General features: G+C 40.3%; 1 protein-coding gene across 9 annotated transcripts in view; it reads right to left on the minus strand.

Moving 5' to 3' along the window:
* The window catches only part of CREBBP (CREB binding protein), a 103,072-nt gene that overhangs the window by 48,516 nt on the left and 38,063 nt on the right, over positions 1-16,493 (minus strand). For 8 of the 9 annotated variants that reach the window (XM_067306515.1, XM_067306514.1, XM_067306513.1 and 5 more), the window contains 3 exons: positions 15,282-15,458; positions 4,543-4,792; positions 3,891-4,004 (listed from right to left, as the gene is read on the minus strand). In XM_067306515.1, coding sequence (XP_067162616.1) covers positions 3,891-4,004; positions 4,543-4,792; positions 15,282-15,458 — 541 coding nt within the window. The remainder of the gene's footprint in view (positions 1-3,890; positions 4,005-4,542; positions 4,793-15,281; positions 15,459-16,493) is intronic. The other variant, XM_067306519.1, reaches the window with a different exon arrangement.

The following is a 16,493-nucleotide window of genomic DNA, read 5'->3' on the forward strand; positions in this document are numbered from 1 at the left end:
TCCTCTATCCTGCAGCTCCTTGCTCTCCTCATTATACCTGTTCCAGATCAAAGTGGCCAGAGCAAAAATTCTACTGGTAACCTTGACTCACCTTGGATCACGTCCGCCCCGCACCCAAAATTAGGCACTCATACAAAAGGTTGTGTATGTGATCGTTTCATTAAAGGTTGTATCATGCATAAAATCATGGGGCAGATAAAGATTGCAAGAGCAGCTTAAAAGTAGGAAATTTCAGTATTAACCTTAACAATGCCATTTTTTTTAAAACATCAAACAAAACCCCAAACCTTCACGGTATAGCAATGAATGGAACTTTTTAATCTGCGGGCTAAACATCTACCATGCGGCCCGGTAGAGTAACTGATAGCTGGCAGGTAACCACTCTGCATGATTTCTAGCGCGCGGGTGTGTACACACACACACACACACACACACACACACACAAAACGTTCTTGGGTTTTCACAGGAAGTGTGCTGAGGATCAGGTTTCTGCTTACTCTTCCTAAACAGCTATGTTTCCGAAAGCACCTGCTCTCCTTCCTTCTCTACAAAGAGAAGATGCTCTGTAGCCTCAGCGATCTGTATCCACATCTTCTTTCACTTTCTATCCATGCTCAATAATTTACTCCCTCAGCCAGCTAGCTCCTAGTCCTTATTCCCATTTCCTTCATAAGATTCCCATCCTTCACCCTGAGTTCACATATTCTGGAGTCTGACCCAGTCTTCTTCAGAATCGCATTTTAGGACAAAGATTTGATGTCTCACATCTGTTCTTCCTCAGGCCAGCTTTATCCTCACTGCATTTTATTTAAATTGTATTTTCTTCAACATCGCCTACAAAGGAGGACACAGGGGAGACTAGCTCCATGGTCACAGTTCCACCTTGCAGCCGCACTCAACTGGAAGAGCCATCGCAGAAAAAAATCTCCCGGCTCCTCTGGTCCTGGAACGAAGCAGGTGTCATCCTCACGTAATGTGTGACATTTCAGAGTAAATTGTGAGCACAGTACGCTGATCCCCACGTGCAGGGCTACAGGGGGAGGCGTACCCAGGAGCTGCTGCAGTACGTGTCTGCCCAGGCCAGCAACAGAAGGGTAAGAGGCTCAAACATGCTCACGAGAGACAAGTTTTCAGAAAAATAACTGTTATAATAGAACTGTAATGCTAGGGAGTACACAAACTACCATCTGCAAAAGTTCCTAATTTGGTCAAACTTAGATGGGCTCAAGCAGGGAGCAAAAAAAGTGCTTCTTGGCAAAAAGCACCCTCCAACCCAAAACACTCGTACAAAATTTCAAGTTATCACTTCAAAACACAGGAGCAGCTGGCCTAGTCAAAGAAACGCTTAAGAATGTAGATATGCAAAATAACTTTTTTTTCTTGGCAGAATCTCCTCCCCCCTCCAGGCCCCTCCCACCCTGCAAAATCAGAGGTACCCTGTAAGAGCCACGAGGAACTGAAAGACATTTTGAACCTGTCCTTCAGACTTGTCCCAACATGTCCTATTGACAACTCATGTTACTACCAACAGTTACAATAAAAGACAGGTCAAGATTACTTTTTTTTTTTTTTTTTAAGTAACTGTACACATGAAACATGCCAAGAAACTTCCCTTGCGAAGGATCCAAACACTAAAACTTGGATAAGACATCTTCAGAGAAACAACTCCATTGTAATGATCTAAAACCCAGGATTTTTTCCAGCATTCAGAGGAAATCCCCAAAGAAATGCGTATAGATAGGTACAAAGATTTCTTATATACGTTTAATCTTCCATATAAGCGCCTCCGAATCATTTTGGATGGGAAAGGTGGAAACAAGCCACCATACTGCAACGTTTCAGAAGTACTGAACTGCTGACCTTCCTGGAAGACTGGCGTGCTTGGAAGGAGCCACTTGAAAGCCCAGCACAGACACAAAGGCATCAAAATACACTGGAGAGACAGGCACAGGACTGAAGACTCTAGAACCAGCCTTCAATGATCATCACCATACATTTCTTTATCCCTTTCCAAATTTTCTCATAACTTTCTGCCATATGTACATTTTTTACAAAATCAATAGATGCTATAGTTATTTATCCCTAAGAGAACCAAAACTTTCTTTGGGAGGTCTTAAACTAACCTTAGTTTTTACCTGATCAGGCATGGTATTCTCAAATGCACATACTAATGTAAATTATTTTGCAAACTTGTTGAGTGCCTAAAAAGCAATATCCTTTACTTTGTATCCAAAAAAGTTGTTTTGGTGTTCAGCTTTTTACACCTTCAAACAAACCACAACATGTCATATGCATGACTCAGGTATGCTCCAGAACAAAGTGTGCACCTCAGCACACTAAGCAGTAAATTTTCATGGTGGCTAATTCTGGATTATCAATTAATTGAATAAAAGGGGAGATTTCACATTTACTTCCCCTACATGTAACAAGATAACCAAATTCTACATTTATCCATTATTGTTCTGTTGCACTGAAGACAAGACACATCCTGTTGATCTCATGACAAAGTAATCTTTAAGGATCGCTTTTGTTCACATGCCTTCACTTTTGATAAATCATATGATGTAAAAACAAATATTGCACAAACTACTTTTCTGCAGCAGCTTGTATTAAAAATACATAATTCTATTGTGCTAGAAATTGTTAGCACTTTGAGAATGACTGCATAGTATGGATGTTATGCACAAACGAACCATGTCACATTAAAAAGCAAAGCTATCAACACATTTTTCAAAGACTAAACATAATTAATCACTTGCAACAAATTATTTCTTTTAACACACAACAAACATCTCATTTACCTGGAGGAATTTAGTAAAAGATAAACAGAATCCTTACCTCCAACTAGCTTGCTGGTTTTAATTTTTGGGGTTTTGGAGGGAAAAAAGCAGCCTGAGGCTGAACCATAACCAAAGCATTCTCATTGGCTATTTTTGGATAGTCTCACCTGCTATTCTCCCCTTTGTCTTAAACTCATCTAACCCAAGAGCTCTTTCCTTATCCTCCAAGGTTTATTACCTTCCCTCACTGCAGTGTCAGCCTAGATGGAAATAAGCAGAATGCTTCCAAAACAATTAAAGTTTACAGTCCTCAAGTCCTCCAGCTATTTTCCACTTCTTAACTCTTAAGTATTCGTAGACATAACATTACCTAGACTTCCAAAACTACTGCATCCATGCTGTCAAGCTTTCTACTTTGGCATATTCTGAAAGGATCTTGAATAAAACCTACCAAAATAATTTCAGTTTCAGAGTAAGAGGAAGAAATACACTAGAAATTGCCCACAAACAAAAGTAACAGCTACACTATCACGGAAAACAGGCATGAACAAAAATACTATGACTTGCAGAACTTCAGTTAATCTATACCAGGGTTAAATACACTTTATGATTAAGATAGGCAGATCAGATCTTTTTTCATATGAATGTTCACTTATAAAAACATTTTTGATCGGTCTTAGTCATCAGCACATTGATCTAATTTATAAAAGTTGTTTCTATTAGTTTGAAAATTAATGAAGTAGCTTACATTTTCCCCAAAACACTACCTACATCCAAAATTGCAATACAACTGAAATCATAATTAGACACAATAACTACTGATCTGCTTCAACAGAAAATACCAGCTAGAAATTGCCACGCTCTTGAAAAATGGATGTGCGCTTGATCTGAGAACTTTCTCTTTTCATACATTGTATATTTAAGTAACAAATTGCATTAAATGATCAAAATGGAGAATTCACTCTAATACATTCATTCTTATATAAGATTAGCACTTAGAGCTATTAAGTTTGTCAAGACACTGTCAAAGTTTATTCCTACGCTGCACGTTTGATTAGCTCCATTTTACCAGTATCATTACAATATGACAGCAGTAAAACAACTACTTACGCTGTTGGTTTCTTTTATCACTGGCGTTTTTCAAAGGCAGGCACACAGGACAATCGTGCCGAGTACAATTCTTCCAGTGGGAGATGATTTGTCGTGAAGATGCACAATGAGCAACTATAATGAGAGAACGTGATAGAATTAAGCTTACTACTTGGTTTACTGGTTTTGAATAAACTCATTTCATTTTTTCAGAGCATTATTTTCTCTACTCTACAAGCAATACTGTAAATACAACTAAAAACAGCTAAATGCAACTAAAAACTTTTGGGACTTGCTAACAATGCTGTAACAAAATATAAGGCATTAGTGAATTCGACGCAAGTGAGTTAGAGGCAAACACGTGGATATTACATCCTCCTTCTGTAATGCCAAAAGTGAAAAAGAGGCTTTCAAGGCTACTATTACTACTATTCTACTTCAGAAAGGCAAATATCGCTTTCTGTTTTCTAAAGTGGCAACTGCAAAGAGACTAGAAATGGAAATTGGGGTAAAAATAATGAAAAACATACCAGCGGTTTAGTTAAAGAACTAGTTAGTACCCGTTTGTGCCAGATATGGTCATCATCTTGACAAAAGAGAACCACCACGGGCAAATACGCAGGAAACCTTACACAAGTCATTTGCAAGAGTAGCTTTAGCAACATGCTCTCACCTTGACAGGCTTTCCCAGCTTGACAGTGTGTCATGTGGTTGAGGACGTTTTTCATGGTTCGACAGTGCGGGAGAGCACAGGCTCGCACCTCTCCATTTGCTTGCTCGCGCCTCTGACATTTGTGGGCATGAAGGAGCAAAACCAATTGCTGTTGGATCAGTTTGCGCTTCTCCGGATCTGCTGTTGGTCCAGTTGCCATTGCCTGCGTTGGTACAATCCCCACTTGTTGTACTTGGGTTTGCATCTGGGACTAAGAAAACAGTCAGTTTAGCATCATGTTTGCAAGTCTAAATTCTGATCTTAGTCTTGTACAATAATTTGAGCATCACAAGACTATTTAGCAAGCATTTTGATATGACTGGCTACAAGTACTATTAAACTGGTCTCTGCAGCTTTCTTGAACATTTTGTATTCTACTTTTGGAACAACAAAAATATTTTGAGAGATTCTTTTGTTAAGACATTTACAACCAATACTTTAATTAGCAAGCCATCCAAAAATCTTCTGTTTATTAGGTAGATCATAATTCTAACAAGAAAAACAAACTCTTGCCACACTTGGATGTGGAATTCTTCAAGCACGTTTCATATTATATTTTAGTATTATCAGTAACATACATTTCAATCCCAGTTTCTTGTCCCCAAAAGAAAGAGAAGGTCAATGGGAAAAGACAGTAAAATTTATCTGACTAGCTTTATATAATTATAGGAGTAGGCAGAACTCATTTTCAAAACCTTTTTTTTTTTTTTTTTGGTCTTCTCACATAGTGGCTCTGACATTCCTTTCATAGAAGAAAATCCAGAGTAAAATAAATCCATTTTTCCTCCAGAAAGGGCCATCTATATCTGGATTGCATTATGCCTACTAAAGTACGCTAGAGTTAACTACAGGGTGATGCTAGGTTGTGTCTGCTCTTGGAATTCATTCCAACGTTTTACTTTCAACATCCATTTTTCACGAACTTGCTTCTACAAGGATGCCCGAGTACTGCCTGACGGAGCCTGCATACCCACAGAGATCTTCAGTCTATGATATGGCTCACAGCTGAGTGGAAAAGAGCTTCCTTGACAAGTTATTTCTTTAGCACAGATGCAGAAGCTTTTTTTTATTACCTCTTGGACCTTTTGAAGGACAACAGATGTAGAAACTTGATTTTCAAGATATTCTTATCCTAATCAAAGATGATGCCATTACACTAAGCATATTCACAGCCTGCAGTAACTTCACCAGGAGAAGCAAGTACGGGACCACAAAAGGGCTTAAATCCTTATGATTCTTTGCCTGAATTAATCTCACGGACAACGAGTAAACTGTCTCAAGAATCACTTTGGTTATGCACTGTAAATGCAGGTTACCAGAGAAAAGCTTACCAACTTCCAAGCTGCTCAAGGAAAACCAGCCATTAAAAACACTTTTTAAAAGAAAATAAGAAGAAAAGGATTATACTGGAGAGGTGACACAGGAAGCAGTTCAGTGCTTTCTACAGAACTACTGACCAAGCCAACCTTAAGCGATGGGATATACCATTATTAACCCACTCGCTTTACTCCTGACCTTTGAGAAAAGTTTTTCAATTGGACTCCCTCGAAAGCACCACAACCTGCAAAACGGCACAAAACTCATCTTCTGAGATGAATAAAGGTTCCCTGACAGAACTTATCATTACTTCAGCGGAAATCGCTTGTCCTCAGTTTTGCCACTTGCACATCAGGTACCTTTTCTTCTGGAGAATGAAGCACGCAAGTCCCCGAGAAAACAAGAAGTCTGGTATCTGATGGCGGAGGCGGGGACTCTGCCGTTGATAATGATGTGGGTAAGTCTGAAACAACGAACAAGTGCTGCATCTGTTTGTCGAGAGCTTGCAAGTGGTAAAAGGAAGGAGGGAGGGGAAACTCATCCGCTAATGCTCACAGTGCATGCAGCTGAAGTTAAGTTTCTCTTTTCTTCTCTGAGCAAATCTATGAGAGCAGACAGGTTTTGCTGAAATCATTTTTAGCTTACAAATAGGAAACAATTAGTTCAGCCAGTCTGCACAAAAATACAGAGACCGTGCCAAAGAAAATCTTGTTGAAAGCGGTGTTTTCATCCCAATCAAAGAATTGCTTCCCAAGCCAAAGTCCTACATGTGTTATTGCCCTACCACAAACATGACTACAGCTGTATCGGCACAGAAATAATGCCCTGGCCAGAAGGGATTACTTGAAGATCAAGAAAGAAAAGAGCAGAATTGTTGAATATCAGTAGTCACAAAAACAAGGAGCCTGGGTCCAGATGAGAACGTCTGCATATAGGTATAACAAAAGAACAGCACAGAATATTTCCTACACTCTGTAGAGTTATGCTGGTCACTGCTTTAACCTCACTAAGTCCTAAACCTGCAATTACGATCCTTCCACCATCTCACCTTAGGGACTGTTAACCGCTTGAGGAAGTTGACCTCTTCCCTGTTAGACTGCTGTCTAAGGAGGGTGGTCTGCAGGATGTAGTTCAAAACTGGAGGATATGCTAGTGCCCGAAGTCACTCCAAAGGGATGCAAATCCTCTGTCATCCACAGAAATCTGGCTATTGCAGATGGGGAGACACTACATTATTGTTTCACCTGAATCACTAACAATTTTCTTGCAGCAGGAAATTTCAGGCACTTCTGCTTTCACAATTACAGTAAGTGTTTCAAAGGTCAGATTTGGCGGTGGGGGGGAAGATACATTTGCTCCTCTTGCTATCTTGCTGAGCTCCACCGTAAATAGAACAAACAGATCAGGGACTGAAAAGCTTCCATGACTTCTAATTGAGATGGAAGCTTCATTAACCAGTTTTCTAGAAATGGAATAATAGCTGCTTTTCACTACAGAAATGCTGTCTTAGTACCATTTAAAATTATGGAAACTGTAGACATATACAAGAAGATGAGTTCTGCCCATTCCCTATTCTAATGTATTCTGCAGGGCAAAAACTTCTCATGCTTCTGGGCAGCACAGATGCATAAATCTCTCATCTTCATCAGCTTGGAAGGATGAAAAGTTCCCTGGCAACTTACTGAGATGGCTGATAATCCCCTATGTTTGGATGTGCTTATGTTGCAAAAGCATTCAGCACTCTGTCTCTCAAGATCAAGCACCATCTATCTTTTCTTATAAAAGCAGGCACCAATTTCAGTAGCAGCAGTTATCTTTCCACAGCTCAGAAACTGATACAGAAGAAAGTGGTGTCAGTCTAGCTTCCACACAGCATTACATTTTAAAAATACACTTCCTCTTCCGTTATTTCTCATTTCCACATCCTTTCCTTCTCCCTGGTCATCACAGAATTCTACTTTCTGGAATCACCATATTAGGTCAAATCCTGCATTACAAAATGTCTGTTGGTTCTTCAAGACAGGTTTGTAATTGACAGTGGATCTAAGTGAGACGATTAAGAATCCACTGCTACAGGATTAGTATTTTGATACAGATGTTTGTTTTGTAGACCTTTCATCATCCTAACCCGAAGGCAGGCTGCACCATCAAGTCAGCTAGCACTTTGTACTTGTGGGTTTCTCAATCTGTTGACATCTTCAAATAGCAAAGAGAGGTTATTTACCAGTAAAAAGAGCTTTTTAAAACGTGTCATCCACATATTCATTTACATTGTGGACACATCCAGTTCACCAATTAAGGCTTTTTTAAAAAACCCTTGCAATATCTGGAGAGAGCTAGGTTGTATTCTACCTTCACTTCTGCATGAGTACATTAAGTAAAACATACCCAAAGCTACTTCAGTTCCCCTTCAATCACAGACTTAAGGTATGATCTTGAGGGTCCCTATCAGAGAAGGGATAGTGGGCATAAAGTGGATATACACACGAACTGTAAATCATGAAGAACGTTAACTAGTAAATAATATTTCTACCTGAATTAAGCACTCTGTGTGATCAACTCCAATCTGTACCCCACACATTTCAACATTAAGGTTGAAAGAAGTCCTTCCAGCAAACAGCAATTGCAGGAACGCTCTAATAAGCATTGCATCAGTTCTGAGTATCATTGTATTAGCCACTAAGCACTACGCTATGGCAAAATTACCCCTAGAACTCAAGCAGCTTACTAATGATACCAAGAAAGGAGGCATTTCTCAGTGCAGGCACTTAATGAACCCAGGCATTCTCCAACAACTACCAGAGCTTCACTTTGAGGGACACAATCATTTTACACTCCTTGCAATTCATTCTGATATTCTCTGCAATGGATGGTGATTTCTCTGGTACCCATCAGTTAACATGAACTGGCATGGTCTGAACAGCCTAGTCCTGTTACTAAGGAAAAGATCCTTTTGATACCATGAATCTGATGGTCTGCCTTGGCTCCAGAGGTTGGAGGCTTAGTCACGCACAGAACAGGCTGATGTAAGTGGAAGTACCTCTATGCACAAGTGCCTGCATTTCCTCTTCCAAGAGCAGGAGGAATCACAATCTGAGTCTGTAGGGTAGGCAGAAGACTAAGAAGGAAGAAAGGCTCCCTGAGTTGAAGGAGATGGAGACGAACTTGACACAGAGTCTCAGAAGCTGCTAGTGCTCTCTGGAGAAAGCCCTACTCAGGTGACAAGAAACCATGTTAGCTTTTTAGTAGCACCAACCTGAGAGCCTGCAGTGCAGCTAGCAAATGAGCAGAGAGATAAGGTGATACTCTCAGCTCTTGCATAGAAAGCCACAGTCCTAAGATGAAAAATGTGCTTGCAGCCCAAGCTTTATTTCTCTGCTTTAACAGTTTGGGCACTCACAGGGATTCGGAGTTTTCACATCAAGAGTGAGTAACAAGATTTTCATCTGTCAACTATCTTTTACCACTATGGACTATGACTTTAATCTCTGAAGCTGGTACTAGGGAGCTAGCCTTACAGCCTTATGAGACCTTGCGATGACCACAGAAAGTCAGGAGGCTCCTACGGTCATGCCACAGAATGAACTTGAACAGTTGGTCCTAGAGGTCTTCAGAGACTGCCCTCAATGCACTTGGCTTTCAACACCTGAAACAGTTTTTTCACTACATCACCATACGCCTCAATATTATGCAGTTGACTGTCTTGGGAATCAAGGCTGGATCAACATCCTTCTTCAGGACACAATTTTGAAGCTTTATGTCCTTGTCTTTATAAGCTTTCTGATTTGAACAACCAGCAAATGGCAAGGAATACACACCAAAGAAATGTTTCAAAGCAATAAAGGAACAAAGCTTTATAAAGGAATCTGCACAGTTCAGTTCTCACATACAGCCAATGGCCAGAATACAATTTTAAGAGCGGCTTTTACTGGATAAGAGAAGAATGAGAAGTTTGTAAGTGAAGAGAAGGAAAGCTATGCTGACTATGGAGTACTTCACCTCAAATGGTGGAAGAGAAGAGAAGAAACGGCAATGGATATTCTCTACCGTATACGTTCATGGACTGGGGATGGGAGAGTGGAATATGAGCCATAGCATTGCGTCAAGAGCAGAACCTGTTTGTCAGCTCTCTTCTGTCAGCCTAGCACCATATCTATGAATGCTGTGAGAACTAAAAAGCATGTCCTCCCATTCAAAGCAATACACATGCCCAGCATGAACTCCTGCACCAAGGCAGAACAGAGATGTGTGCTCTGCTCCAGACACAATAACATAGTTTCTCTGGCATTGGGCAGTAGCTGTTAGATTTGTTTCCAGTTTATTCATATCTGCCCCTTTAAAAGGCTGACTAAGCAGTGTGGACAGAAGCTTTTCCGAGCTGTTTGCCAGGCTGCTGCTCCACTTCATATCAGGTGGGACTTTCTCGAGGAAGAAAAGGAGCGAGCACGCGTGGGGAAGAGAAACCTTCAGAGTGCAGGTCAGGGCAGGCAGAAGAGGGAAGGTGAGCACAGCAAATGGAAAACCTGCCGCACATCAGAGATTGGGAGACCGCTGAAGAGAGCGGCAAGCAGACACCCAGCCTGCCTCTGAGCTGACAGATTCAGACCTCTTCTACAGTAGAGGGCTGTTTCAGTTTGCTGCAATGGAAGAAAACCACTGAAACATAAAAGAGTAAGCCTTCAAGCGAAGTTCCTCACTGTAAAGACAAAATAGATACGGAGAGATTTTTTCATACACCTTTTTAGAATAAAATATGAATTGCCTATTTCAGGCAGTTACAGCTCTACTTGATCTAATTAAACCTGGCTTCTGAATTTAAAAGTTTTCTTGGTCTCTTAGGAGGCCCACTGCAAGGACATACCTCCTACACACTCACCTCTTTGGTCAAAGTTTTCCTCTCTTTGCTCATCAAAATCATTAACAAGCAAATCCAAAAGACACAAAAGAAACACAGATAAACAAGAAAGAATACAAGCCTTAGCTCAAGAAATGCAGTTTAAAACTGAAACAGAGATGAGCTGCTCTAATTCAAAGTAGACAGCACAAGGGAGAAAACTGAGGAGTCATGATTTTTGTTAGCTTCCAAAAAGTAACATTCTCTCAACTCCATCTGCTGGTCAGAAGGATAACTGTGAAGCCAAACCGGTGTCTGGAACCGGTCAAACTTCACACACCCCTACTTATAACCCGCGTAGAAATATTAGATTTAATTGTGATGCCCATAAAGAAAACATCCATCGTCACCTTCTGAATATACAGCACCGCATAAACTGCAACTCTTCAGCAAACCTGATGGAAGTATCTGACAGGGTTCCCCCTCGCCAACAACCCATCCCCAAATCTGCGGGTACTCTAAATTTAAGCGAGAGGCTCTCAGCTCCCATTCCTGCTGCACAGTGCTCTGAATGCCAAAGGGCGGACCACTGCTCACTTCTGCGGCTCAAAAATTTTGGATGATCTCTCCTCAGCTGAGTATTGCCCATCCTGTCTCAAACAATTTAAGTCACACTGAATCTCAGTAAAGCATCTCCAAAACATCAAAAAAAGGCAGAAACAACAGCTTTCTTTCAGGAATTAGTTATTCAGTCAAGACTTTAAGCTACCCATTTTGTAAGGAAAACTGACCATATTCTGTGAAAGTCATATGAAGCAATAACTATGTTTGTCCACTTTGGGACATTTCCACTGGTGGACATCAGAATGTGCTATGAAAACTGCAAGTTGTAAGAAAGAATTTTTGAACTTTTACATAAGGAGTTATTCTAAAAATGAAATTTTTATCCCTTATCTGGTAAGTACGTGTATTTTTGAAAGCAGGCCATCAATCCATAAGTCCAGCCAATCAGCCCTTAAGAAAAGCCAGTAAAACTCCAGGATCCACTAATATGTTGCTTGGTTCCATAGAGTTTGGAAAAAAACCAACTCATCCTGCTGGACTTGAACACTAATACCTTAAAGCTGACCTTTTAATCGTTTTAATACCATAAGGTTTGTTACTTCTTTCCTAACTAAAGAGATTAAACCAAATGCAGGCAGCAGTGGCTTCCTGCCCGCTGTGCTTCTCAGGGCCTGGTGTAAGGTCACCCTTGGAAGAAAGGCTGGAAGATGCAATAAACTTTTGATAACCACTTCCATCTGTTGGGAGGGCGGGTGGGAGGGTGTTGTTCTTAAGAGAGTTTGAGCCTGAATTTGGAGAGACCACTGCTGTAGTCGAGGGTTACCCTGCCTGCCAGCGTGATGATTACGACTCTGGCAGTGGGAAAGCTCCTGGTGAGGGGTTGGGGCAGGGGTGTCACACAAATGCCACAATGGTGCTTAGAATACTATGGGTTAAGAAACATCCTCGTCTTTTGGTTTACTTTTACAGCATACACTTAAGCTCACAACAAAAGGCACAAGGTTATTAAAATACTCCTTTTCAGTACTTTGTTTTTCAGGACAAAGAGGTCCTCATCATCTTTCTTCCCCTATTCTCCCTCCGTGTATTTTCTAGGTGTCTGTAAGTCTTTACATATTCTTAGTGGCAGCCCAAGAAAGGGTTTAATGTCCAGCTGGAAACTGATTTCCTGTCTCAGATAGGCCATACATTACCCATGGTTTCACTCACATGGGTTTGCCTCTCACATGGAGCAGTACTTTGGGGGGCCTCTAAGATAAGGATAGCACTGAGGGCTGTTTTGGCAAGATACGTGGTTCCAATCAACTTGCAAAAAAGCTGAAGGTCCCTTTAAAAAAAAAAAAAAAGTAGTTTGTTCTTTTCTTGGAATAGATACAGGCTGAACTTCTGATCCTCCACAGGTTCATTTCTGATAGACCTCTGTAGTGTAATACTACACAGTATTCCTCTTGAAAACTCCTGCCTCCTTCAGAAAACAGGAGAGACCGTTCTCCAGCAGGCCGAACACACTAAATCCAACATCTGTCCCTGGGATCTGAACACATCATATAGTCCAAAGTGACGTAGCGAAGGATGAAGGGACTGCAGGAAGAAAGCCTGGCCTAATGGCTAAAGCACTTCACCTCTGCTGTAGGGCACTGCCTCCATCACAAACACCTAACTTTTCAGAAGCACCATCTGGGTCACATTCTAGCTGCCCAAGCTGAGACAGGGATGCCACTTCCATGAATTACAAGAGCCACAGACCCAACTGAAGTGAAAGTCACTTTACCTAAGACATCTCAACTGAAGGACATTTTAGAAAGTCAGGCCCTAGGAGTCTCTGGTTTTACACCAACACCCAGCAGATTCTTCTCATCTTAGTCTTTATGCCTCAACCTCAGGTTTAAAAATGGGATAAAACACCCTTTTCTTATAGAGGCACTGTGAAAATTAACCAATCCAAATTTAAAGTATACGCATACTTCAATGATGAGTATCATCGAAAAGACCGCTCGGAAAAGACTGGCTGAGTGAAATTCAGCATTACATACAGTAAACAAGGCCCACAGCCACACACTGAGCAGCAAAAATAGAACAAAATGTTGACTATATGCTCTGTCAGAGGACACCATTCATCCTGCATACCGAATAAAGCAAAGTCCCCGTGGAAGAAATAGCATCTGGCCACATATGTACTATTACCAACTAACTATACTGCCTTACCCGCTTCTGCCAAGTAAAGGCTAAAATGCAACAATTCTGACATTTCCTTTTAACTTCTTGACTTTGCAAGAAAAATGTTTAGTTGGAAATTTCAGTTTTTAAAGATGAAAGGAGCATCTTCCCCTCCCACCCCACCATCAGGAACTGCAAACAACCCATTAACTACCACATGATCCATAAGCAGGGTTGAGATCTTCTGGCTCTACAATACAGATGCCAATCACCCAAAACAGTTATTACCCTCTGTATTGGCTTGAGGGAGAAAAAGATGTATTGGACATTTGAGACTTTTGGCACCTGAGAAAAGAAAGATGGTTTTGATTCTCCTCTTCTCAGAGGACAGCTCATGTTTTTGACATTTTAAAGAAATTGCAACTTACAGTACTAGAAAAGTAGGTCTCCTTTATTTTCCTCTATCTTTGGGACAAGCTTGGAGAGAAGAATTTGAAAGTTTCTTCTTTTATCTCCTCCCTCATCACTAGACAGGCCTTGAGAGCAACTGCCTTTTTTTTTTTTTCTTTTTTTTTAAATCCACCCAAGTATCTGCCACTACATCCTACACTAACAGGGGAGCACATTAAGATTTAGGCTTCCCAAAAAAATGACATTTAAATGAGCACAAAATTAGGCTTCAGAATCATCAAGTCGCTGAGATGAATACAGTGCTTCAGGCAGATTTTCAGTTCTCTGCAGAATCAGGTGGATAATTCATTGGTTTACACATGATCCGCACAGAATTAGAAGAGCCATGCAGCAAGTTATCTTTCACCACAACCCTGCATGTGGACAAGCACCATTCTGAACACGGTCTTAACTCCGGCCACCAGCTCCTTCCAAAAATCACACAAAGTGCAATACAGATCTTATAAAACAAAGACTTCTCAGTGTCAGTAAAGGAAAATTAAGAAGCGTTCTTCTAAAATTATGAAAAAAGAAGAAACTTGAGTTTATCATCTCCCGTTCTTTCTCACAAATTGCCTGATTAGCTTTAGGCAGGTAACAAATCTACTGCTAGAAGGACATGGATAGCTTGTGCCAAAAAATAGCTGGTTTTCTAGTTAAATTAAAAAATAAGCAATTTGCATCTTATGGAAGGTTTTACAAGTTTCTATAGTAACTGCTATCATGTATAAGAGTATAAAATGCAACAAGCTGTAGTTTCCATAGAAACGACACAAGCAGTTTGATTAATACACAGACATACTGAGACAAATGGGAATATTTAATTTCACTTTATAAAGAAAACTCTAGTAAACAGAATACTACAAACTTGGGCAAGATATACTAATGAGAACTGTTCTCACAAGCTTGTGAGCTGCAAGCATGGTTTGTGCAATATAAACTAAAGAGCATGTGATGTGCTTACTATATTAGATTTAAGGGATATGGAAGGTACTCTAGCTTTTTAGGGACGTTTACAATGTATACAAAACACAGATTCTAATCGATTCAGGAATTTAACGCTACAAATAGCACTTATAGAGAAAACATTTGAATCTGGTTTGGAACTAAATGTACGAGGACAAAATGAAAGGATGTAATGCAATCCTTGTAACAAACCACAGTGCTTGCTTTGAAATTTAAATTACCGCACAAACGCAGTACACAGACTGTCTACATGCTCCCTCAAGTGGTAGTGAAGAACCACGGGGCAACTCTGATGTTTAAACGACCACGCAGAGAAGATCAAAAGTTCAGTAAAGTTGCAGGAGCCATGTCACCCATGGATTTAAAACGTACAACGAAGACATAACAAGGGAAATAGTATGAGACAACTCACCATATTTGGCACACTGGTGACTGGAGTATTCTTGATGTCAGTAGGAAAGGGAGACAAACTATTTGCCATGCCTGGCTTGTTTGGTAACTGAGGATTCACTCCTGTAGTTCCCATCTGCTGCCCTCCAGTTTGACTGAAAGGCTGCCCAAAGGGACTAGTGTTACCTGTCATTCCCATCTGGAAGAGAATGAATGAAATTATTATAATTTTCTTGATCCAGAAGGGGCATTAAAAAAAAAAAAGAAAAAAAGAAGAGAAGAGAAAAGAAAAACATATGTCAAATACCCATCATTGTATTCATAGAGCCCAAATTCCACTTGAAGTTGCTAAATATTAAATTCTCAATTTTGTAACTTTAATCAAATTTAAAATCATTTAAAAAAATATTTGGCTTTCTGCATCTCCCCTGTGTGTCTAAAGCCTTGCAACTCAACAAAACATCATGCAAATGCAAAGGAGAGAATAAGATTACCCTTCCCAATCTGCACTGACAGAAGGCTACTTTTTCCAACGCTTCAAAAATTTTGGAAAATAAAACCACCCTCAAATTCTGTATTTTGTGTTTTCCGTGCACAAAATCAGAAGAGAGGAGAATATACGCAGGCATCCAACAAACGGTCATCTACTTATGTTTTGGTACTTGCGTGAAAAAACGTGAACAAACAAAAGTATATCTAAATTCTAAATATCTAAATATCTAAATCAAAAAGAATATCTAAAGCTGACATCTGTGACAAATTACAACCCCCAAACTTCTGAAGTATGGCAAGCAGAAATAAGGTTCCCACTGAATTAGGAAAGAGAACACTGTCTATCCAAAAAAAGCCACTTAGCCTGCAGAACAGTCTCCCAAGAAAAGCGGTGAAATCTCTGCTACTTTAGTCAGTCAATATCACACTGGACAAAAGGTCGTGAAGAGAGACGCTGTCAGGAATTTACTTCTTCCGAAGAGGATGACTAAGACTACGAGCCCCAAAATAAAACCAATATGAGAAGTGGAGAGGATGGATCATGTTTGTGCTTTTTTCCCCCTCCACTGGGAAGAATTTTAGATGACTTTTATCACCTGTCCCGAGTATAAAACCCAAACACCGAGCAAGTCTTTATTTGAAATATTAAATGCTGGTTTCCCCTTTCTTTGACCCCTCCAGCCCTTCCGTAGCCAACACGCTAGCTTTCCAGTGTCCTGGGCTTTTCCCTTCCGTTACCAGC

The sequence above is a fragment of the Apteryx mantelli genome, chromosome 16 (genome assembly GCF_036417845.1).
Source record: "Apteryx mantelli isolate bAptMan1 chromosome 16, bAptMan1.hap1, whole genome shotgun sequence".
Classification (NCBI taxonomy): domain Eukaryota; kingdom Metazoa; phylum Chordata; class Aves; order Apterygiformes; family Apterygidae; genus Apteryx; species Apteryx mantelli.